Source organism: Myotis yumanensis, unplaced genomic scaffold (genome assembly GCF_028538775.1).
Source record: "Myotis yumanensis isolate MYYU_CA2020_CCGP unplaced genomic scaffold, mMyoYum1.0.hap1 SCAF_11, whole genome shotgun sequence".
Taxonomy (NCBI): Eukaryota; Metazoa; Chordata; class Mammalia; order Chiroptera; family Vespertilionidae; genus Myotis; species Myotis yumanensis.
In genome coordinates this window covers 24,715,205-24,738,999 of record NW_027223762.1, presented here as the reverse complement: position 1 = coordinate 24,738,999, position 23,795 = coordinate 24,715,205, and the positions used below count along the sequence as shown (strand labels likewise).

Here is a 23,795-nt window from a genome sequence, read left to right as displayed (position 1 = left end):
CTATTGGAAAAAAGTTAAATTAAAAAAACGAACAAAGTGAAATAAAATATACAAAATAAAACAAAGGAAATAAAACATACGGAAAAAAAAATAGGGGCTTCCAAAGGCTCCAGCCAGTCAGAGCAGAGAGAGCTCCGTGGTGCTGGCCCTGGGTCCTCACAGCCCAGGCCAGCGTCTGCGGAGGGGAGTCATGATGCAAGGGGGAGCGGATGGGGCACACAGTCTCTGCTGCAGGGCCGTGCAGGAGCCCCACCTCAGCCCCCGCCTGTGAGTCTCTGGCTGGTGCTGGCATTCCCGCAGGCAGGCTGACCCCTGCAGAACCCCAAAGAGTCACAGTTGCCTGCAGCACATCCTCCTGACTCTATAGCTCCTCCCTCCCTCATCACCACCCAGCACATCCCGTGAAGCACCCTCTGGGCCTGGCACCACACCACGGCCCCAGCCTACCCCGGGGAGCACCCACCTGCTCTTCACGCAGGGAGGGCACAAAGGCTGAGGAGGGTGGGGGCACCACACTCTGGGGCTGAGGCAGGTGAGCATTCCCAGGGCCCTCCGGGCAACGCAGAACCACCCCTTCTGCCACCTCATTGACAGACGGCAGCATCCCCAAAACCATGCCAGGCCTTTCTGTTCACCACATGCCCCCTCACATCTCACTGCCCCTTGAAAGCTGGAACGAGCAGGAACCAACTTCCCCGTTTCATTTTTGGGGAGACTGAGGTTCAAAGAAGCAAAATGACTTTACCCAACACCTGAGGTGCCAGTGAACGATACAGACGGACACCCGCTGCCCAGCACACGGTCCTTCGCTCTCTCCCTTCTACAGAGGCCCGGCTCTCCCGGAAGCATGTGCAGGCTTTATTGCTCCTGAGTCTCGGCCCTTCCCCACTCTGAACAGCTTGGTGTGACAAATGTGAGCAAGCAGCCCCACGGATCCCTCCAGAGCACACACACAGAGAAGAGGGAGGCCAGACTAAACGCCACCGCCGTCAGAAACTTCTGCGTCCCACTCGGTGGCCGGCGACCTACCCCTTCTTCAGGTTTGTCACGTAAGCGCTCTGCAGGGCAGCTTCCAGGAAGTAGGTGAGCTCATAGTCAACGGGGTGGGAGCCTTTCAGGTGCCGCGACGTGTTGTTATTAGTGACCTGGGAAGGGAACAGAGAGAAAGCCACTGTCCCTGAGTTTTGAGGGTCAGCCCAGGCAGGCACAGCCGGCCCCGTGACCACCCCAAGTCCCCAGCCACCCCATGGGAACGTGGTGCAGTACTCAGACCAAATCCAACCCAATTTGCTTTCATTTACAATATGTCTATAGCACTCTCTCCCCACCCAGATGCCGGATGCCACGACAGCCCTACAAAGCTGGCTTTGTCTGCATTTTACAGAGGAGGTAACTGATGCTCAGAAGTGCCTAAAGTCACAAAGCTGGCATGTGCCCGACTCAAACTCAGGTGTGGCCAGCTACCAATTCCAGGCTATCTCTACTACTTATTGGTTTATTCATTCAACAAACACCCGAGTGCCTCCCATCTGCCAGGCACCACACTGTCCCTGTCAAACAATCACAGAACATCAAAAGAGCCCAAGGGCAGGGCCCCCAGGTTCCAGAAAAGCTGAGGAACAATTATGCGACTAACTAGGCTTTAAGTCTCTCAGTAAGAGGCCACCCAGCCCCACCACGATTGGCCTGCCTTCATGATGCCATTTCCCTTCTGTGATTCAAGAAAAATATCGAAGAGCCAGCTACCTTATTTTTCAGAAATCAAAGTAGATTTAAGAGATGTTCTCAGCTGCTCAGAGGCAGGGGCTAGGTCTTCAGAGGAACACAGCGTTTCTGAGAATGCACAGGGTTCTGTGGCTGGCCCTCCCTCAACTCGAGGTAACCAGCGCCCAGGCTGCCCACCGCCACCGGGCACTGATTCCAGGCCTGAGCACCATTGCAGCTCATCACCTTAATCTCCTCTTAAAAGCCCAAAGTCCAGGCTTCTGTCTGAATGAGAGACTCTTCTTTTTCATGAAATTTTCCTCCAAACTCCATGCCATTCAAATGTGAAGAATACCTAAAACGCTGCTGGCTAGCAGCGATCCACCGGACTTCATGAGGTCAACTCGACCCCTCGGGTCTCCCCTCGGACCTCTGCCAGGGACTGCACTCCGGTCCTGTCTCTGCTGAGCACCTCGATCACTGCTCCTTTCCTCCCGAAGTCCAATCGAGGAGGGGGACTCTGGGGCAGTGCCTCTCAATGGGGGTGGGGCTGTGGGGGTGGGGGAGTGACTCAACCAAAAATGGCTGCTGGCATCCGGTGGGTATAGGCCAGAGATGCTGCTCCACATTTTATAAAATGCAGCCACACAACCAAGAACTATCTGGCCCCAAATGTCAGGAGTGCTGAGACTGAGCCCCAGGAGGACTCCGCCAAAAAGCTCCATCACAAGCACAGGTGCTGGGTGGACATTCTGACATCTGCCCAAGGAGGTGAGTGAGATTCAAGTGTCTCCTGGGCTCGAAGACTCAGCTCATAACCACCTCCTCCTGCAGATGCCTGCAGGATGCCGATCCTCACCTGCTCTGCCATCGCACCCGCTGTCTAAAAGCGTGTCTTCGGAGGCGTGCAGGGCACATTTTTCTAATTTGAGAGGTAGGTTCTCAGTAGAGGGCAGCCATGAGCCCGGTGCTGTAATTCCCAGCTCACCTTCTCCAATTCCTGCAGGAACACCTGCGCGATCCAGGAGGCCCTCTCGAAGCAGGTGATCACTTCCTCCTCCCGCTCAGTCATGCGGTGGCGGGAAGCGATGGAGTTGGGGAGGCGTTCCAGGGAGAGGCCTGCGGGAGGAGGAGAGCACCTCAAACCTGCCCTGCTCGGGCCCCCCTGACTCCAGGTCCTTCCCACGGGGCCCCGGGGTGGGCTCCACCGAGGAGACCTAGGCTCTGGAGCAGCCAGCGGGAGGCGGAGGTCCTCGGAGGGGAAGAGGAGGGCTAAGCAATGGTGGTATTAGCAGCAGCTGGGATCAAGCGGTGGGCAGACAGCAGGCACCCATGCCCCACATGGGGAACCACACTGTGACACCCCCACATCCTACTCCTACCTATGCTTCCAGACCAACCTCTCCAGGAACCATTCCCGACCCTCCTTCCAGCTGCGAGGAGAAAACACCCAAACCCCCAGGCACCCTGCATTGTAGACTGGTAACCTGTGCCAGCTCCTCTCCCCGGGGAGCTGAGAGCTCCCTGTGGACAATTGTGATTCTCTTTGGACGTTCACCATTCCCGGCACACGGCAGACGCTCGATGCTCGAGTTACACAGCATTTTACATGCACCTCTCCCGTGGAACCAGCTTCTATCTCGCCAAAGTGATCTGCACCCAGGTCTTACGGGCCGAGAGTGGATGCACACCTGCTGGTTGTGCCTCCACTTCCCATTCTTTCAACAGCAGCACCCCGCTTTCCCTTTGAGCACCCCTCCCGCAGTCTCAGCCTGCGTGGTTCAAGGGCGATGACCCCGTCCACCTCCAGGGCAGCACATCAGCCGGGCTGACCCACCCTCAGGGCCACAGTCAGTGGCTAAGGAGGAGCACACGGCCCAGTCTGAGCCAAGAAAGAACCAGTTCCTCCTTCCACTGGACTTGGTAAGCCGGTGAGAGGCCGGCCCGGAAATGTCGGGGAAAGCCTGCCTGCACATGAAGCTGCACAGCGAGAATGCAGTTCACACAGCTGCATGTGCACTGAACAACGGTTAGTATGTTTTTGTTTTTAGTTTATTGATTTTTAGAGAGGGAGGAAGGGAGAGGGAGAGGGAGAGAGAGAAAAACATCCATCAACTGCCTCCTGCATGCCCCCTACTGGGGATTGAGCCCGAAACCAGGGCATGTGCCCTGACTGGGAATCGAACCTTCGACCTTTGGTGCACGGGATGACACCCAACCAACTGAGCCACACTGGCCAGGGCGATGGTAAATTTTATGTTATGTGTTCTTTACCACAATTAAACATTTTTTAAATTAAAATAAAAGCAGAGTGCTAAAGCAAAGCAAAACAAAAACCCCCAAATCCCAAAACAAAAAATCTAAGAAGCCAAGAAGAGAAAGCACTGTTATACTTACTAGAAGTGACCGGGGTAAGGGAAAACAACTATATTTGTATCCGTTTTTTTGTTGTTGTTGTTTTTTTTTAAGACAGGAAAGATTGAATAAACTTAGTCATGAAAGAAAATCAATGGTGCTTACGCAGAGTAAAGGTGAGATATCATGGGAAATAGCTGGTTTTTAAAGACACTATTTGAGCACCTTGCCTGAAGCTCTACCCCCTGAAACTTATAAACCTCCTCCCCCCACCCCCCCCCCCACCCCCCCCCCCCGCCGCCCGCAACCTCTTTTTGAGTCAAAGTCAGCTTAAATGGTGTTTCTGTCACTTGCAACTTGCACAGACCCGACTGGAGGGGGCTGTCCTAGACTGCCGGTTCCCAACGGGCAGAACCAGTCTCTCTCATCTTCGTGCCCCACGCAGGACTTGACATGCACTGGGTGCTCAAGCTGGACCGAAGGAACTATAAGAACAGATCCTCAACTCTCTCCTGCCCTACACCTTCCACATCCAACCGATAACTATGCCCTCCCCTCCCTTCTCTTACTACCTACTGCTCAAGAGGATGCCCACATCAGCCTCCTAGCTGGCCTCCCTGCCTCCAGCCTCCCTCTAATCCATCCTGCACACGGCTCCCAGGGCGATCCTGCCAGGTTTACTTACAGCCCTCCAGGAGTGCCCACTGCTACAGACCAAAGTCCAACCTCCTAACGCTCCTTTCCAGGCCCTCCAAGATCCATCCCTGCCACCGCTCCAGCCTTGCCTCTCGCCATATGCTGTAGATCGGGTGTCGTGTTCCCCCCCAAATCCATATGTTGATGGTATTGGGAGTGGGGTCTTTGGGAGGTGATTGGGTCCTGAGGTTGAACCCCTCACTAATGGGATAGAGCCCTTATAAAAGAGGCCCCAGAGAGCTCCCTCCCTCCTGCCACCACGTGAGCACACAGCGAAAGTTGGCAGCCTACAACCTGGAAGGGGGCTCTTACCACAACCCGACCATGCTGGTGCATTGATCTCGGACTTCCAGCCTCCAGAACGGTGAGAAGTGAATGTCTGTGGCATATAAGCCTGTGGTACCTGTCATAGCAGCCTGAGCTGTCTCATACACCATAACGGCCATGTCCACACCCAGCCTCCTGCACCCAACTGCTGACCCTGCTCAAGTTGCTCCTGCTGCCTAGAATGCACCCCCCACCTGCCCCTGTCTACCCCAAATTACCTCTCTCCTTCTGCCCCACTGAGTCTCTTCTATGATGCCCCTCCCAACATACCTGGTATAACTAACCATTCCCTTCTTGGATCTTGGTCTGTACTTTATACATACCGGCCCCTCCATTTCTTACACATATTTGTTCACACATTTGCCCAGCCAGCCTGTAGGCTCCTTAAAGGCATCGACCTTATCACATTCACCTTTCCACACCTGGCGCACAGTAGGTGCTTGGCAAGCACTGGCTGGCTGCAGAAACAGCAAGCCTGATCATGTCTGACAAAGTACAAAGTCTCTGCCAATACAAGGTGAGGAATTATTATTGTTTTCTTGGCTACATCCCAGCTCTACGGATCCAGTGACCTTGCCCTCTGCCTGGCTGGGGTGTGAGCAGGTCTGAAGGTCGGGGTGGCTCAGTCTAGGGGGAAGTGGTGAAGGTGAAGGCCCTTGCTCAACACAAAAACTCAGTTCCTTGTGTCCCTGAGTGTCAACTGCTTCCTGCCAAAGACTCACAACCATTTCAGCTCCTCACTGGAGAGGACTAAAGGGGGAGGAGAAATAGATGGAGTAGTGGAGGAGCTGCAGAAAGAAGGCAGAAGGCGGCCCCACTGCTCCCTGCCCGTGCTGGCCCAGCCCCTGCTCCTCGGTCATGTGGCCTGTCTGCCCAGCAGGAAGGTGGGGCAAACATACAAGCTGTCCTGAGACCTAGCCTGGGAGACCAGCTGCAGGTGGCAGGAGGACACGGCCAACTCCAGAAGGCAGCGTGGCCCTGTTTTAACAAAGCCACCCTGCCCCCCAGCCCGAGATGTGCCGCTGGCTCCCCTCCTACCCCGCCTATGGGCCCTGAACTAAGATATACCATGCCAGTGGCCTGGCAGGTTCAGGCTGCCGGTCCCAGGCCTGCAGTTGAGGGGTCGCAAAGCAGTGAACTTAGTAACATCTGTCTGGGGGGCCTCCTGTGCTTCATTTCTCCTTCTGTTCCCAATTCTTCGAGAATTCTAAATCCTATTGTCCTTGGATGCTCACAGCAAAACCACCTCCTTTTGGAAGCCTTCTTCAGCCCCCCAACCTCAAACCATCAGAACGTTTTAGCTGCATCTCCTTGCGTGAGCCTTTGTCCTACATGGTCACCATCCTCTCTGCCCATTTCTGATTGATCTTGGCACCCAGTGAGAGCAGGGCCTGGCACTGAGTGAGTGGATGGGAGCGTGGATGAGCAAACATACACACTCATGCCGAGTACAGAGCCCACTGGGTTTCTCCCTCTCTGTTCCAAAACTAGTTCTTGCAGAATTCATAAACAAATTGTTTTTACAATGTAATACTACTCAGAAATAAACAAAAAGACAAACTCCTGATATACATACAACATAGACGAATCTCTCAGAAATTATATTGTGCAGAAGGAGCCAGATCAAAAGGTACATGCTGTATTATTTCAGTTAAATAATACTCAACAAAGAAAAAAAATTAATCTATATTAATAGAAATCAACCAATCACTGCCAGGGGGCGGGGGGGCGGAGAAGAGGACCAATTGAGAAAAGGCGAGGAACGTCCTGGGGTGATGGAAATGGCCTTTGTCTTTATTGGGGTGTTGGTTACATGGGTATTTACATTTGTCCAACTCATCACATTATACACTTAAGATTTGTGCCCCTTCCTGGATGATAATTTACCTAAAATTAAGGAAGCATCTGTGATTCTGGGGAACTGAAGGATGGAAGCAGACGGGCGCGGTCACTGAGGTGGTCTCTGGGAAATAATTTCCAACATGCACAGGACAGAAGCTTCTGGAGCTGGCAACGGCGTTTCTCAACCAGGGTCACCCGTTCCGCCCATACAAAGAGGCTTCTTTACCTCCTGTTTGCTCTTTGACTCATAAAAAGGTCCATTTTCCTGCCCACAAACATCTGATAGAAAACATGCTGGGGACTCCAGCTGGTGGGTTCCCCTTCGCCCTCTGCCTTTGAGCACTTCTGCCCAAGTGGCCGGACTCCAACACTAGATCCAGATGGAGATGGGCTGCTCCGGTGCCACCAGGCCCTGGGAGGACCCCGGGGGTTGTAACACAGGCTTGTCAATCAGATAGGAGCCGGGGCAGGAAATGCCAGGCACTACCTCCCGACTCCCACTGGCAAAGGGGCCTTTCTGTGAAAACACCAGCTCTACCAGCCAAGGGAGGGCCCTGGTTGAGAGGAGCGCTTGCTTCTTTCATTAACTTTCGGTTTGGACGCAGGCTGATCCTGGTACAGCCCTGGGCTCGGCACCCAGGCTGGTGGCAGCCTCTTCAGCCTGGGATGACTCATCACATCCCAGACAGCTGCCCTTCCAAGAAGCCCCACCCTGGGGGTCCTGGGCCTGGCTGCAGAGGTGGAGAGCACCATGCTTCCTCTGCTGCGGAACTTTCCACACGGGTGAACCCCTCCCTCTCGCCTACCCAGCAGGTCCAACAGCACAGGGCCCCCACAGAGGGCACCCACATGGGTGGGGAGAGGAAGAAATGCAAGCCGCTGTTTCAGCCCTTAGGGAGGAAGCCTCAAGGCCAGGTAGGGAAGAACCCTCATAAATCACACACAAAAGTGGGCAACTGTGGGAATGTAAAATGGTTCGGCCGCTGTGGAAAACAGCCAGGCAGTTCCTCAAAAAAATTAAAAATAGAATTACCATATGACTTGGCAACTTCACTTCTGGGTATTTATACCCCCCAAAATTGAAAGGAAGGTCCAGAAGAGATATCTGTACACCCATATTCATAGCAGCATTATTCATAACAGCCAAAAGGTGGTACAAGCCAAGTGTCCATCGGTGGACAAAAAAATGAGATTTAACCTACAGGATCAATAATGGGATAAGTTTGCTAAACTACAAAAGATCCTTACACTGAAAGGCTTGCTACGCAGCCACTTTAAGTAGTGATGTCGATGTGTACTGGAAACTGTTTCATAAAAACATTAACTTTAAAAAATATGTCTGGCTGGTGTGGCTCAATGATTGAGCATCGACCCATGAACCAGGAGGTCACGGTTAGGTTCCCGGTCAGGGCACATGCCCAAGGGTGCAGGCTCAACCCCCAGTAGGGGGTGTGCAGGAGGCAGCTGGTCGATTATTCTCATCATCGATGTTTCTATCTTTCTCCCTTCCTCTCTGAAATCAATAAAAATATATTAAAAGTATGATTTATGAACTTATTTTTGTTTAAAAACACACACATATAAACCAGTATTAAAAAACTGGAAAACAATAGAAGGATATATCTCAAAATGTTTACAGAGATCCAAGTTTCCCCAAACACAAAATGGGATTACATATTAGCAATGCCTGCCTCCTAGGGCGCTGTGAAAGTGAGAGTAGATGGCATTATAACGAGCAGCACCTATGCTGCCAGAAAACCTTTCCAAGTGATGCTCACAATGACCTCTCAGGTAGGGGTTAGCTCTTCCCTAGAACGACACATAAACAATCCAATTCAGGGCGAGGAGATTCCTCCCACCACCACTCGGCTAGAAGTGGCAGAGTCCAGATTAGGTCCAGGTCTCTGGCTCCAATTCTGTCTGCTCTCTCAGCCCAGACTCCAGGTGTCTTTCCTTACCCTCAAGTTAGTCAGAGGTTCCAAATCGCAGGCTGCTGGCCAGCCCAGGTGTAGCTGACGGCTCAGTTAGTTACAGCTGTCTACCCTAGTGTTGAAGCTGGTTTCTCAAATGCACCCCTCGAAGCCCTGCTCACACCCCACACCCCCACCGACTACTCTCCGGGGTGGCCTCCCACAACGAGGAAAAGGCTGCCAACAGAAGGTGTGGGGCGAGCACACCGACTTCCCCGCTCCAGCCCCAGGGTGTCCCCTCCTGGGAGCCTGTCTGCCGTGTTGCCCTGTTTTGTATGCTGCAGCCCAGAAAGACACTCAACGAAGGCTTGGTGTGCACACAGTTCACACACCCGCCTCCTTCCGAGATGCCCCAACAGTGGCCTGCTCATGCCTCTCCATCCGGGAGGCCAGGCTCCTACTCCATGGCCCGCAGCCTGGGGCCAGGGCTGCAGAACCAAAAGTGCTGACCTCCTTCCCCGCAAGGCGAACAGCCCACGCCCCTTTGAGAAGGAAACCAAAATAAACAGCTAATTCCTGCCAATCCAGGACTAAAAAAACAAAACCAGAATCAAATATGTCACCATATTCTGCCCTAGGGGACGCCTGGTGCTCTTTCTTTTTTTAAAAAAAAATTTTAATAAGCCACAAAACCCCAGGTGAGAGCAGAATAGCTGGAGGTGTATTGACTAAAAGAGAACAAAAACAACAAATCTTGTGGGGGTGAGAAGAGAATTTGCAAATCAAATTCTCATGGCTGCTTAGTATTTTTTACATTTTTACTTTCCACAGCACCTTCACCATTTAGCATCTCACTGCAGTATTTTGGGTGAATGGGGCCATTTTTCTCCATAGCCAGGCCAATCGTTTACTGGCCAGCCAGCAGGCAAGCCTGCTCAGAGCATGGCCTGCGGCCTCCCTGATGCGGGGCTGTGAGCGAGAGGGGTTGGCTAGGCTCAAACACGGGGCACACTGGTTTTCAGGGGGCCTACACCTCATTTGTGGGGCCACAGCCAGCCCCAAAGTACACTCAGGGCAGGGGGTCATTCCCCACATCCCTCCCACACTGAGTTGGTGCCAGAAATGGAAGCGGCACAGGAAGGCTTGAGAGGAAGGACGCCTTACAACACGGAACAGGCCTCTGAGAGGTGGACACTGGCACAGGGGCGTTTGGGGGGTGAACCGGGAAAGGTTTGAGATGTCAAAGGTACAGGATCCGAAGCACCCCGCGTGTCCATCAAAGCTGGGAACACCCCTTGGGGCTTGGACCGGCTGAAAAGAGGGCAGCGTGTCACCCTGGGTCCACAGAGGCCTTGTCCTCGAGTCTGGGGTCCAGACCCCTCTGCTCCAGACAGACCAGACACAGCGCTGACCAACAGGAAGGCCTGACTGTAAGCCACACGGTCATGGTGGGGCTACCTGGCCCAAGTTCTAGAACACCAGCATGGAGAGACACCTGCTGGGCTGTCAATGCCTCCTTATTTCCCACTTTCTCCGACAGGCACCCCTCTTAGCTCCAAGAAGGTGTGATTACATCCCGCCTTTAAGCAAGCGCCTCCATTTCCCTTTGGACTCTACCTGGAAGGCATTGCTCTCACGCCTCTGCAGGTGAGTCTTCCCTGGGAAGGCTCGGCACTAGCTGGGTCTCTCTCACTCCCCCTTCTGGAACACAGCAGTCCAATCAAACCAGTACTTGCTGGATGAGCCCAAAAGCCAGAGAGCCAAGTCAAATGCTGACCCGGTTACTACGGGTGCAGCCTGAGGTGAGTCAGTGCTGCCTCAGCTCTGAGGCTCTGCCCTCTGAACCTTTCACCTACTTTGGTAACAGCACCTTGGTTTTCCTAGAGGGAGCCATTCCTCCAACTCAGTCCACAAGATTCAAGTGGGGAAATCCCACCCCTGCACCAACCCAGCAACCCAGGTGCTGGTCACTGTAACTGGTCCCAGGTGGGCATGAGACCCGGCCAGGTTGATGGGAACGACGCCGGGGCACTCTTTCTCGGGTTGTGAGTACCGTGTTGCAGGACCATGTAAACCTGGAGATGCTGAGAAAGAACACAGGGAGCTTCTGGATCCAGCTATGCCTGATGCCACCCACCCCAACGACTTAATAGTTACATGAGCCTGTACATTTCTAGTCTCTCCCCCTTTGGGTTGTTGCTTTCCCAGATGGTTGGAGCTGCATTTTTGTCATTATAACCGTAAGCCTGGCTATAAGGAAACTGATTCCAGAAATGTGCTGTCAGAGAGGACAATTCCTGAAGTATAGGACTGGCTGAGTAGAGGTCAGGTACGGGAATGAGAATTTTGACACCTTCCAGCTAAGAAACTGGAATTCGAGATAAATAGCAGCAGCAGTTAAAATTCAGCCTATTTTGTCTTGAGGCGAGACCTTGGGCTCTGGAGGCTGGTACTTTAAGGCAGCTGGTGGAACATTCCAGAATATAGAGCCAGGGCACACCAGCTACAGTGGATACTTTTTGGGCTCAGAGTAGGGCCCACAAGAGGGGGCAAGCTTCACTTCGGTAGCCCTCTGAATGACACAGCTTTGCTAAGGATCCCTCTTCCCTGTGGACAACGATTCAAGGTGGCCGAGGGTCACATCAGATAATCAGGGCTGGACATTCTCTGCTCCTGCTGAAGGTAGTGCGGAGGAGGCAGGAAGACCAGCCCCTCTGAGGAGCTGGGGCTGGGCCTGGGAAAGGCCTGACACCCCAGGACATCACCGGGCTCCCCTGCTGTGGCTCTCACATGCTGCTAGACAACCAGATGCCGCTAGGGGGCAAAGGGCGTGTGTACCCCAGCCTAGCCCATGGCTTACCCATTAAACTGAGGGCTGGGAGTGCTGAGAGGAGCCAGGGGTCTGCTGCTAAGAGACATACTTCTAGGCCTGGATCTAGATCCAAGGACCCTGGGTCAACACAGTCTTTGGCTCTAGTGTCTCATCCATGAAGATGATCTAATGCCAAATGCCCAAAGGCTTCTTACTAGGGAGTTCTAGGGAGGCAGAGGCAGACAGACCCCAAACCTGGCGAATGAGGCCTCAGACCACTCAAGTCAAAAGGCTGTCCCAGGTGTGGCAGCCCGTTTGGAAGTGGGCTGCTGAGGAGCTGCAGCCCCAGGGGGGATTCACAAATGCCCCTCTTGGGTGTCAAGGCCCGAGAGGTCCCCACTGAATGGAACTGGGGGCAGCCACATGGCCAAGGCACCACAGCTAGGCAGCAGGTCCACTGTCCCACCCTAGCAGGCCCTGGCAATAAGCTATAGACCGGTCACCTCAGGGGTGTTTGCATGTCCTGGTGTTTCCAACAGCAGACTCCACGGACACTACGGCCTGTGGTGCAGAGACCAGGCAGGAAAGAGTAGCACCAGGTAGCTCGTGACTCACCAGTTCTGCCTCTGCAGGCTTAGCTCCTCCCCCTGAGCAGCTGTTTCCTAGAGCTGGGGCACACCAGCTGCAGGCTTTGCTCACCTGCCTGCCTGCCTCCCTCAAGGGAAGGGACCTTAACTGTTCTTCTCGGTATCCCTGATAGGCACTTGCTCAACCAACTTCTTGCCAATTGTACTTTCCTCTGTGAGAGCTGGGCTGGGGTACAACTACTAGTATAAGAGGCCAGGCCCCTGGCAGGAGGAACATACTGACTGCCCTGTAACTGGGGAGGTTGAAAGAGGGACAGAATGCTGTAGCTCAACAACCAAGGGGAGCCTCCTGGTGGAGGAGGCACCTGAGCTGTGACTGAGGGAATGTGAGGGCTATCCGTGTGCGAGGACAGTGGCCCAAGAAAAGGTGAAGGAAGAGAGTTTGTCTGGCATGTTGTACATTGGGAGCAGACCTCATTTGGCTGGAGTGTGGGGCTTCGGGAAGGGAGAAGAGGGAGAGGGCACTGGGGTTGCCACCACCTGTCCTCGAGGGGCTCTAAGTTCAGTGGAGAGGCAGGGCTGACAGCCCAGAGTGCACAGTCAAAGGAGCAGGGACCTGCCAAGGGCTTTATGAGAGTGGGCAACCTTTCGAGAAGAGCCTCAAAACCAAATTATTCTAGACTAGAGGCCCGGTGCACAACATTCCCTCAGCCCAGCCTGCATCCTCTCGCCGTCCGGGACCCTTTGGGGGATGTCTGCGGGAAGCAGGCCTAAGCCAGCAGGTGGACACCCCCCACCCCCAGGGGTCTTTAGCACTGCTGTGGAGGCAGGAGAGGCTCCCGCCACCACCGATGGGCTCGCCAGCTGTGAGCCCAGCTTCTGGCTGAGTGGCGCTCCCCCTGTGATAGTGCACTGACCACCAGGGGGCAGCTCCTGCATTGAGCATCTGCCACCTGGTGATCAGTGTGGGTCATAGCGACCGGTCATTCTGCCATTCGCTCGATTTGCATATTAGTTTTTTTTTTATATATAGGATTGTTTTTAAATACAAAGTAAATGGAAGCTTCTCCCCCTGCTTCCCCCCCCCCCCTCGCCCCCCACACACACATACACAAACCAAAGTGGTGGTGGGCTGCAGCACCTACCATCTGAACCTGGAATGGACTGGGAACATTTCCTTTCCCAGGGCCATCCCCTGGTCTGACATGCTTGGGCAGAGGGCAAGGGTTTGGAAGAAGTCACAACGGGGCCATTGCAGGGCTGGGGGAATAGGGTAGGAGTGGGGCAGGCTCCCCATTCTGAGCCAAAGTGACTGATGCTGACATATAAAAACAAATTTTCTGGGCAACTCGTCCACTGACACCATGGCCTTGGGCTGCTTCTGTACTAAGCAGACCCCAGGACAGGGGTGCAGGGCTCTACTGGGGGCCACAGCTCCTACTCAGGGCTGAAGGAGGCCGGGAGAGGCCCAAGGAGACAGATACCAACCCTGCTGGTACCTTGATCTTGAACTTCCCAGCCTCCAGAACTGTGAGAAATAAATTACTGTTGTTTAAGCCACCCAGTCTATAGTATTTTGCTTTGGCAGCCCGAACTGAATAACACACCCTCTTGCTCATAAATGGAGTCAGGACCAATGACCAGCCATCCCCATCCCCTACTCTGTGCATGGGGAAACCCACTGGGTGCCCCCCAGACCTAGGAAAAGCAACATCATGCACACTCTGGAGGCCACATGCATGGTCTCCGTCAAGCACACGCAGGGCCAGGTGAGCCTCGGCATGCCAAGCAGCGGGCACAGTCACTGCCACAGGACAGGGAGGACAGGCAGAGAGGAGGCAGGCAAGTGGGAGGCCACGTGCAGTCAGTGAGGGGCGGGGAGCTGGCACAGCCCACGACCGAGCAGCCCACGCCTTGGTGCCCGGTTCCTTACCTCCCCTGCAGGACCTCTGACCACCAAGAAGCTGGAGGCGTGCTGGAAAGAGTAGAGAGCAGGAGACAGGGAGCAGTAGGCACCAAGCCAGTTCTACAGGAAGAAAGTGCTGGAAAGGACCCCCAAGGAAAGGTGTTAGGTTCGGGAAATCTGTGGCAGAAGTGGTTTCCAAGAGGCCCAAAGGTCCCAAATGCCAAATGAAGATCGCCCCCCAAGACTGGCCTGTGCCAGGGGCCCAGAGAAGGGAACGAGAGAGCAAAGGGAGAAGAGCCCACAGACTGGACCACCCCAGAGGGGCACCTGCCCTGCGCAGGCTGGTGCCGGGTCTGTCCAGGGTGACATTCTTGGCAGATTTCCTGGGATGGCGTGAACAGTCTCTCAATGGGGAAAGGGGTCCGGGCCCCAGCAGTGGACAACAGCCATCAGGAAGCCCCATCAGCCAGGGACCAGGAGGCTATGCCCTGCACAGACATCACAGCCAATTCCCTAGGATCCTAGGGAGACAGAGGAATGGGGGTGGGGGCTCATATTCCAAGGCCGACGTCAGAGAGTAGAGGTTCCTGTCCTGGCTCCACCTCAAATCTCTGGGTAACTTTGTACAAGGCACAGAGCTTCTCTGGGCCTCAGTTTCCCCATATGTAAGATGGAGAGAACGTCCCTCTCCGTGTTGGAAAGAGGGTAACATATAGTCTGCCAATGCCGGACACCAAATCCCCACAGGGCCACACACGTTTCTAGACTTTTCTCTGGGGATTGGTTTGTGCTAAAATAGGGAGATGACCAAACATTCAAGATTCCTGGACAGAGGGCCACGCCTCAGGCTCTGTGATCCCAGCGTTTCTGGACCCTGGGAAGAAGGAGCCCGAGGTACAAAGTTTGGGGGGGCTTCTACTAACATGAAACACTTTTGGGGTCCAGTTCAGTGGCACTATTACCCCAGGTGGGCCATTCACAACCCCCTATATCGTAAAATTCCTACATCACTGACCCTGTGTGCCGGGGCCTCCACCAGAGCACCCCCTCACCCTAGGAACTGGTTCTGACCTGCCCGTCACTGGGCCCTGCCACCACCTCCCCTCCCCGGGGCACTCACACCAGGTGCCCAACAAATATCTGAGCAGTGACAGACTGCTCTGTATCATCAAGCACCCGATTTGTAGTCATTGTGAGCCACTGGCACCAGCCTGACAACAGGGTGGCACATTTTTAAGCCTTTCTCAACCTGGTTACACAACTAATTCCTCTTGGTCATGGTAACCCTGTGAGGGCAGGTATTACAGCCCTGTCTTACCAATCAGTCAGCTGCGGCCAAGAAAGGTGACGAGGTGATTTGCGCAAGGGCACACAGTGGGCAGCTAGCTGTCGACAGAGCCTGGGTGAGAACCTGAGTCTTCTGACATCCAGCCTGGTGCCTGCCGTCAGCCAGCATGCCCAGTGACTACTGGTGTCCACCTAGCTGGTCAGGTCCTGGGCACTACCCAGAGGTGACGTATTTTGGACATCGGCCCAGCAGGCTCACCCTCAACCCAGCATCTGCTGCCCTACAGCTACCACCTGCTCCTGGCACAAGGGAACCTGAGTGTAACGAGCAGGGCATGGGTGGGGAGCCCCAGCGGTGCCCACACCTACCTTTGATGACAAAGGCCTCTGCCAGCAGCCGCATCTGATACAGGGGCTTGTTCTCCATGGACATGTCATCGATCCCGGCCCTCGCATACATGCTGATGGCATCCCGGTAGGAGCCCTCCACGTAATGCAGCTTGCCCAGGATCAGCATGGCCTCACACATGTACCTTGACTGAAAGGACAAGGACCGCATTAGCAGGCTCCTGGCCCAAAGTCCCTGCCTCACCCACCCCAACAGGTAGGATGAGCACCCTTTCACTGGAGCCATGATGATCTGCCTAAGACCCTGCTCAGAAGCCTCCTGCAGGAAGCCTTTTCTGACCTTCAAGCACATGCCCAGGGCTCCCTTCTCTCCACACCTGCAGTCCATGGCCTACTTATTGAAATTCTTGACATTGGTATTGAAATCCTCTTAGGAGCCCCTAACTGTTTCACGTGTGTGTTGTATGCACCCTGCTCCACTGCAGGCAGCCTGCAGACTGGGCTGCCTTCTCTCTCCTGCAGCCCCCAGAGGCTGCAGCAAAGGCTGGCACTTGGGAGTTCAGACACTTGTTCTCAATGCAAGTGAGGAGCCAGGGACCCAGCCCCGTTTTGTGGGGCCTGATATAATTTGGGGTGGGGGTGCGTAAATATACACAAATACACAATTAGGTGGAAGGCCTTGGAGAGAACCATGCAGGTGACAGGCCTCAAGCTGAAGCCCCCGTACCACAGCAGGACCTCTGTGGGGAGGGGGGCGACATCAGCAGTGTGGGGCAGAAGGGAGGAGGAGAGTGAAGGCCTGACCGGCCACCGTCCCATCTTATCAGAAACAGGTAATAAAAGTGCCCAATCAAGTGTCTGAATTCAAACCCGTTCTCTCTGCCTTACTTTTCCAAGTGGTGCTTATGCCCAAGTCTGCATCCCATACAAGGACTCTCAGGCCTCGAGGAGGTCTGGTTGGCCCAGCCCCAGAATTATGGCCTTCGACGTGGGCCAGCCTGGATTCCAGATCTCCCACCTTTGGGGCTCCCTACTCTAGTCTGCTGTCTTCATTTCTATGCTCAGCAGGCCCACCACCCCTTTGTCCAGGCTGCAGGCACTGTCCCACCACGCAGCATCCATTCTGTCCACAGAGCTCCCTGGAGAAGTAGCACTGGTTCCCAACCCAGCCTGTCTCCGCAGGAAGAAGCTGCCCCTGACTCCCTGCAGGGCGATCAGACTCTAGGGCACAGTGACTGACTCTGGGGCACAGTGACAGACCGCAAGGGAAGCTTCCACCACTCCGCACCATCTACTGCCCTCTCCGAAGCCAACTAAGAGAATGGAGCATGGCACAGCCAAATTCTCCTTCCTCATGGTCTTTTGGGTTTTGTAAATACACATTCTACCTTTGCCTTTGCTCACACAGGCTCCCTATCTGGAACAGTCTCCCCTTCCCTCAAGCTATCTAGCTCCTCCTCCATCCTCTGGGGTCTTGCTCAGGCCTACCTCCTCCTGGAAGCCTCCCTGACTACCAGGGAGCTCCCTCCTGCTGAATTCCTACAATGCCTCTACCAAATGGGCCCAGTCAGCTCTTGCAAGCCTGACCTGCTGACTACTGATTAACTCACAAAGGCTGAATTTGGTCTCCCCAGTAGGCCACCCCCTCCCTGGGCCAGGGCCATACATTACACACCCCCAGGGGCATGCAGCCCACGGTTCCTCCAAGGCAGGCAACATCTCTGCTATTCTCTGCACTGGTCTCAAGCCACAGGCATGTTTCCTCCTTGCTCGGCCTCGTTTTCCCATCGTGAGGGCCAGATCCTAACACCTACTCCTCACCTCCCATCACAGCTATGCCAAGAGCATTAATAGGGCAAAGTCCAGAAAAGAGCTTTGAACTTTTCTTTAGAAAGAAACATGATAAATACAGGGCATGAGTAATTATTATTATTATTATCCTGTTCTGCTGTAAATGGGGAAAAGGGCAGCTACGCTCCAAAGGACAAGTTTCAGGGCATGATGATAGGGTGGCGCTAGGTGGTTCCTGGTGGACCAATGACAGTTTACAACAGAGCTTCCACCTAGCTGGGGACACATTAAGGACAATGTGGGAATGTTTCATAAAGCTGAATTTATACTATTTAAAAAGCTGCCCTTAATTCTGAAAGCATATTCATCTTGCCTTTTGGTGTTATGATGGTAATAGAGAATGGTACAGCTTTGCTGTTATTTTTTCAATGTCCATATTTGGCAGATTTGAAAGTTGGCCACACTGTGGGACCCGTGCATTTGAATTTGAAATGTTCTTGGCCTGTCAACCCAATAGTCAGGGAACCACAGAGCCCGGGCCCAGTGGAAGGAGGCTACGCAGGAAGTCGCTCAGTCTGGGGAACAGTCCCTCTGCTGTAGAGCAGGCCTGTCACCTAGTCTTTGTGCCTCATTGTCTCTGTCAACGGACAGGGGAGAACGACCGCATGTGAATACCAAGGTGAGAGGAGAGGAGAGATGAAGAAATGCTTCACGGAGGCAAAATGGGACCTGTAAGAGCCAAAGTGTCACCATCATCACTAACATTAGTACGAGTCATCTGTCATTATCTTGTTCCCATTCCAGGACGTAGGGACACAGCACCGAGAAGTAGCAAAGAGCATGAGGACTTGAGAGGTGAAGACAAACAGGCCTGTGTGTAAGTCCTGGAGCTGCAGCTATGGTCCTTGGCTAAGTGACTAACCTCTCTTGGGTCTCACTTTCTTCACCTGGAGAATGGGGATACTAGAAAATGCCATTGAGAGGGTTAGAAGAGGCACCCAGGAGATGGTGCCATGCCTGGCGCTCAGTGGATCACAAGTTATGACAAATGGTTGTTTTCACCGACCTCCACAGAGCTGAGCTGGGCAGGCCACCAAGAGTAGGTTTCAAACTACCTTGAGGAGATGCCCCAGGATCCGCCTCTCCACTCTCCTCGTCCCATCAGTTACTATACAGGAATCCACCTGGGATTTCATCTGCTGCCAGAAAAAATCACCCCCTCCTCAGCCATACTCCAGCCTTTGGGGCAAGATAGAGAACCCCATAAATTACTTTTAATATTTTATTTTGCCTGATCCATGTAAATTTTTTTGGCTTTGGCCTGGATAACAGGGAATTTCTCCGTGTTATCAGTGACTCTGTATGTCTTTGATGAATAAAGCATGGTAAAATCTGCGATATAAAATAAACAACACAGTTTTCCACAACAATACATGAGTTTACTATTAGGCCAATACAAAGGAAGAGGCATTGGCATGGAGAAAGCTCCAAGTGAAAGTTCTCAGTGCAAAAGAGCAACTTGTCAAATATGTAGCCTGTGACTCTAATAAGAAAAGAAAGCTCTATCTGTGTGCACGCGTGTTGGTTAACACATAGAGAAAGGAGTGTGGGACACATGCCCAATGTTACCAGTGCTCAACTATGGGGATGGGAATGGGGTAGGGTTTTGAGGGGTGGCCAACAAGGCCTTTTATTTATTATTCAAACCACTTGTTTATGTGGTGAATTTTTTACAATAAGCCTAAGTCCTATTTATTTTAAAAACAATTTTTAAATATTTAATGGCATCTACTGGAAAGAAAAAAATTAAAAGAGGTCTTAGTGGGAAGAGCTTGGGACTCACCAATCATGTCCAACCCTTTTGATTGGTAGATGGGGAACTGGAGGGCCCAAGAGGTCAGGGGACATGCTCAGGGTCAAGCAGCTATTTTAATCCAATACGAAATCTCCCAGAGCCTCAACCATCCCATCACAGCAATGAGTCTAAAGGCGGTAACCTTAAACTTCCAGAACACTCTCCCCGCACTGCTTACAGAAAAAGCCGTGTGCTTCTTGGTGTGGTGTTCCAGTCCCCATTCTCTGGACCCACTGTACTTTTATAACCTAATTACCCACCATTCCCTTTTACTCTTCCTAACTGACATATTTTAATGCAACTCTTACAAGAGGAACCCCTAGATTACACACTGCTTCCTTAGCTTGGAATGCTCTGTCGCTCTGTCCTATCTCTATATGCCCATCTCCTCCCACTTCAAGGCCCAGCCCTCCCCAGGTCCAATTCTAATATTACCATCTCCAAGTTAACACCTACCTCACCCCCAGGACTGTTCCCCTCAGACTTGCCTGTGCATGTACACATGCCTGTGGCTTGTGTCAGAGTCCACCCTGGACAGTGTGCTGATAGGAATTATCTTCGCAGTAGACCTACAATCTCCCGGAGGACAGGGTCCATGCTGAACTCATCTTTATTGCCCTCAAAGTACATAACACAATGCCTTGCACATAGTAGGTTGTAACCAAATGCTTAGGTTAATAAATATATTACTTTAGAATATTTCTAGAAACATTATATCTTCTTTGGGTCTCTAATGACATATTAATACCTCTACTGTAGCTCAGGGTACTCTGTAATCTAGAACAGTCTCAAATGTTAATGTGCAATAATCACCCAGAGAGCTTCTTAAATGCAGATTCTGATTCAGATTTTGCATTTATAACCAGCTTCCAGATCATGCCCAATCTATAGGTGGGCAGACCATGCTTTGAGTAGTAAAGGTCTAGAGAAAGCTGTGACTATACTTCCCTCGGTGTCTTGCATACAGTAGGTGCTCAATAAATGCACTTGGACTTAAACTGGCTTGCCCTGTTGAGCTCTTCCGTCACTAACCAGCTCTGTATGTTTGCCTGTTTCCAACTAGATCTTGGGCTCACTGTTTCCCTGAGACCCCCAAAGAGCACACAGGACCAGGCACATACTAAGTCAACCAAGCACTGCCCAATAGAAATATAATTTACGCCATATGTGTAATTTAAATGTTCTAATAAAATGTTCTAGACACATTAGAAAGGGTCAAATTAATTTTAACAATTTTATTCAACTCAATTCATTCTATCATCTGAACATGTAATCAATGTAAAGTATTAATGATCTTTTACATTCTTTGTTTTGTACTAAGTCTTCAAACTCCAGTGTATGTTTTATGCTTATAGCACATCTCAATTTGGATTAGCCACATTTCAAGCGTATATGTGGCTAGTGGCTACTGTACTGAATAGCACAAGGCCAACCCTGAGGGACACATGCTGCTCAGGTGACGGAATAACTCAGGGAGGTTGAGAGCAGATAGGAGGCAGGAGAGGAAAGGTGGCCCCAGACTCGGAGGGCTGACAACTTACCGACAGCTTCCCATGGTTGAGGATACTACTCAGATAGTTTTTGGCTTCGTTCATCTTCGGCTCATTCTTCTCCAGCAAAGGGATGGAGTCTTTTATCTTGGCATTGTTCTCCTTCAAACACTGCTCCAGGAGGGACTCAGCCAGGAGCAATTTTCCAAAGTCATCTGAAAAACAGGGCAGTGATCCCTGAGCACGGCACATGTGGAGACTGGGACTTGTCCCTGTAGAGACCCAACCACCCGATCCCAGCACATAAATTTCCCAGGTCCGAGAAAATCAATGACGGCACTGTTTCCATAAACTTAAACAGCCTTAAACACACCACACCACACACACACACACACACACACACACACACACACACACACACCAGCAGGCATTCTACCGTTGTACCAGCATAAATCGCTCCTTTGGGTTTATTTTCTTTAGTTTAGTGGTTGGGGAGGCAGTTTCCAGGATTTGGGACTTATTACCAGAACTTCAGAATTGAAAATGAGGCACAAAGTCACACCCATGACCCATTGTGGGTAATAAGTGCAGGGAGTGGCTACTGGGTCAAGCTTAATTGTGCCAGGAGGGCTCTGCCCTCCAAGCTGGGACTTGTATGTGGCTCTGCCACAGGTCAGTCCGGGGCTTGACCCTATAGCCACTCCCTACAATAAGTTCTTAGACCAAGAAGGAATTTCCCCAAATGACCAGAGGAGAAAATGATATGAGACAGTTTAATAATGCATTTTCACGTGCTCCTAATTTCCATAAAACCACATTTGGTTTTCTCCATTTTGAAAGCATTTTATTTAACATGACCCAAGGAGAACCTAGCAACCAAGGGAAGAGTTGAGGTAGGAAGCAGATTTGCTTGTCAGCAAGGCAAAGCCTTGAACAGGTTCAGTACCGGCACTTTCTGGGGTTCTCTCACATATGCCAGCTTATCTGCAGACCTCACCGCCTGGCAGGTGAATTTATACTGCTTGGTTTAATTTGCTGCCTCCCCCACCACATTGAAAACGCCAATCTAGTGACCACCATATTCCTGCTACCTTCAGGAAAAGTGACTCGGGTGAGAGTAGAATTCGGGGGCTCAGTGTGCAGGGCCAGAGGTCAAGTGTGCTTTCATGATGGCCTCGGGAGGTAGTGCTTGATGTGACTGGCTCATTGTCCTTCCCCTTCAACTGGGTGAGGATCAGGCCCACTACTCACATCGGTGCCCAGGAAATATCTGCGGAGTGAACTGGACCCTCACCACTACCCCAGGAGGCAGCCACAAGCCTCAGGGAGTTGCGTGCCACTCCAAAATGTCTCCAGGAATGTGTGCTTGGACCCATCTCTTCATAGAGCTCTTTCTCCTGCCACCTACCCGGGGGTGCCACGAATTCCTCACTCTTAGGACCACCTCAGTTTAGTCACAACTCAAAGCCACTGGTTCCAGCCAGGCCAGTGGGGCTCACTGCTTGAATGTCAACCCATGAACCAGGAGGTCTTAGTTCGATTCCTGGTCAGGGCACATGCCCGGGTTGCAGGCTTGATCCCCAGTGGGGGGCATGCAGGAGACAGCCGATCAATGATTCTCCTCATCATTGATGTTTCTATCTCTCTCTCCCTTTCCCTTCCTCTCTCTGAAATCAATAAAAACATTTTTTTTTAATAAAAAAGAGTAACAAAACAAAGCCACTGGTTCCAAACTGCATGCCTCTGAAGATTCTCCATCCATAAGGGAGATTCCATGCAGAGAACATCCCAAAAGCCCAGAGTCCCGAGGACAGTCACAGTTCCCTCTAGGGATGCCATAGCCTTTTAGCGGATCCTTTGCTATACCTACCTCTTGATTTCTCAAATTAAGATTTGGAGGAAATGGCCAGACAAGTACCTGGTTGAAACTATCATCCATCACTAATAGAATAGAAGTTGGTAGGATCTCTATAAAGGGCAATTTAGCAACATATATCAAAATTATTTTTGTACATTGCCACTGACTCAGCAATTCTGCTTCTACAGATGTCCTTGCAAATGTGTAAAGTCACCTACATATAAGGTCATTCCTGTAGCATTATTTGTAATAGCAGGAAATTAGAGGAAACCTGTGTGTCCACCAACAGGAGGCTGATTAAAGCATGGGACATCCATAAAAAGGGACACCACGCTGCTATAAAAAGGAACGAGGAAGCGCAGTATGTGCTATTACGGAGGAATGAATTCCAAAATAAATTGATAAGAAAGCAGAATCCAGCCCTAGCCAGTTAGTTGTTCAGTGGTTAGAGCGTCATTTCCAAATCTTGGCCAGAAGGAGTGGTGGGATGCTTAGCAGCGGGTGCCTGAAAGGCGCACCTCTAGGCAAACTGCTCTCCCTCACCTGTTTTGCCTTTGTAAAACCAGGGGTGGGGTTAGGAACCTGTTCCTCGCAGGGACCAGCCTCTCCCCGGGCTCTGCCTCCTGGACGGGTCCCGCCCTCCTGGGAGTGCACAAGCGCTCTGCTCTACAACAGCCAGCTCCCCACCTGCGCAGCAGGAGAGCCGCCCAGCCACCTGGCCCCGCCTCTGCCACCCAACTGCCCAGCCCAGAGCTCTCCACGGTTCACTGGCTCGGTTCCTTTCAGGCCTGGAGAAACCAGCTTCCTTCCAGGCAACCCTCAATCTTGAAATACTCCCCAGGGCACGCACCGCTCCTCAAAATTCTGGGAGTGTCCTCTGAACGCTTGTTGCTCAAAGTGTGGTCCCCGGACTAGAACCGGTAGGTCTGTGAGTGTTTGACCCAGTCCCTGGAGGTAAGTGCAGAAACTTAGAGTACACGTTCAACAAAGGTTGACAATAACGTGACAGAATGATTTTGAATCTGTT

General features: G+C 52.2%; 1 protein-coding gene across 2 annotated transcripts in view; it reads right to left on the bottom strand.

The window, feature by feature from the left end:
* The window catches only part of TTC7A (tetratricopeptide repeat domain 7A), a 106,510-nt gene that overhangs the window by 76,972 nt on the left and 5,743 nt on the right, over positions 1-23,795 (bottom strand). For both annotated transcript variants that reach the window (XM_070429155.1, XM_070429154.1), the window contains exons 2-5: positions 20,962-21,125; positions 15,796-15,964; positions 2,693-2,823; positions 1,030-1,145 (exon numbers count right to left, since the gene is read on the bottom strand). In XM_070429155.1, coding sequence (XP_070285256.1) covers positions 1,030-1,145; positions 2,693-2,823; positions 15,796-15,964; positions 20,962-21,125 — 580 coding nt within the window. The remainder of the gene's footprint in view (positions 1-1,029; positions 1,146-2,692; positions 2,824-15,795; positions 15,965-20,961; positions 21,126-23,795) is intronic.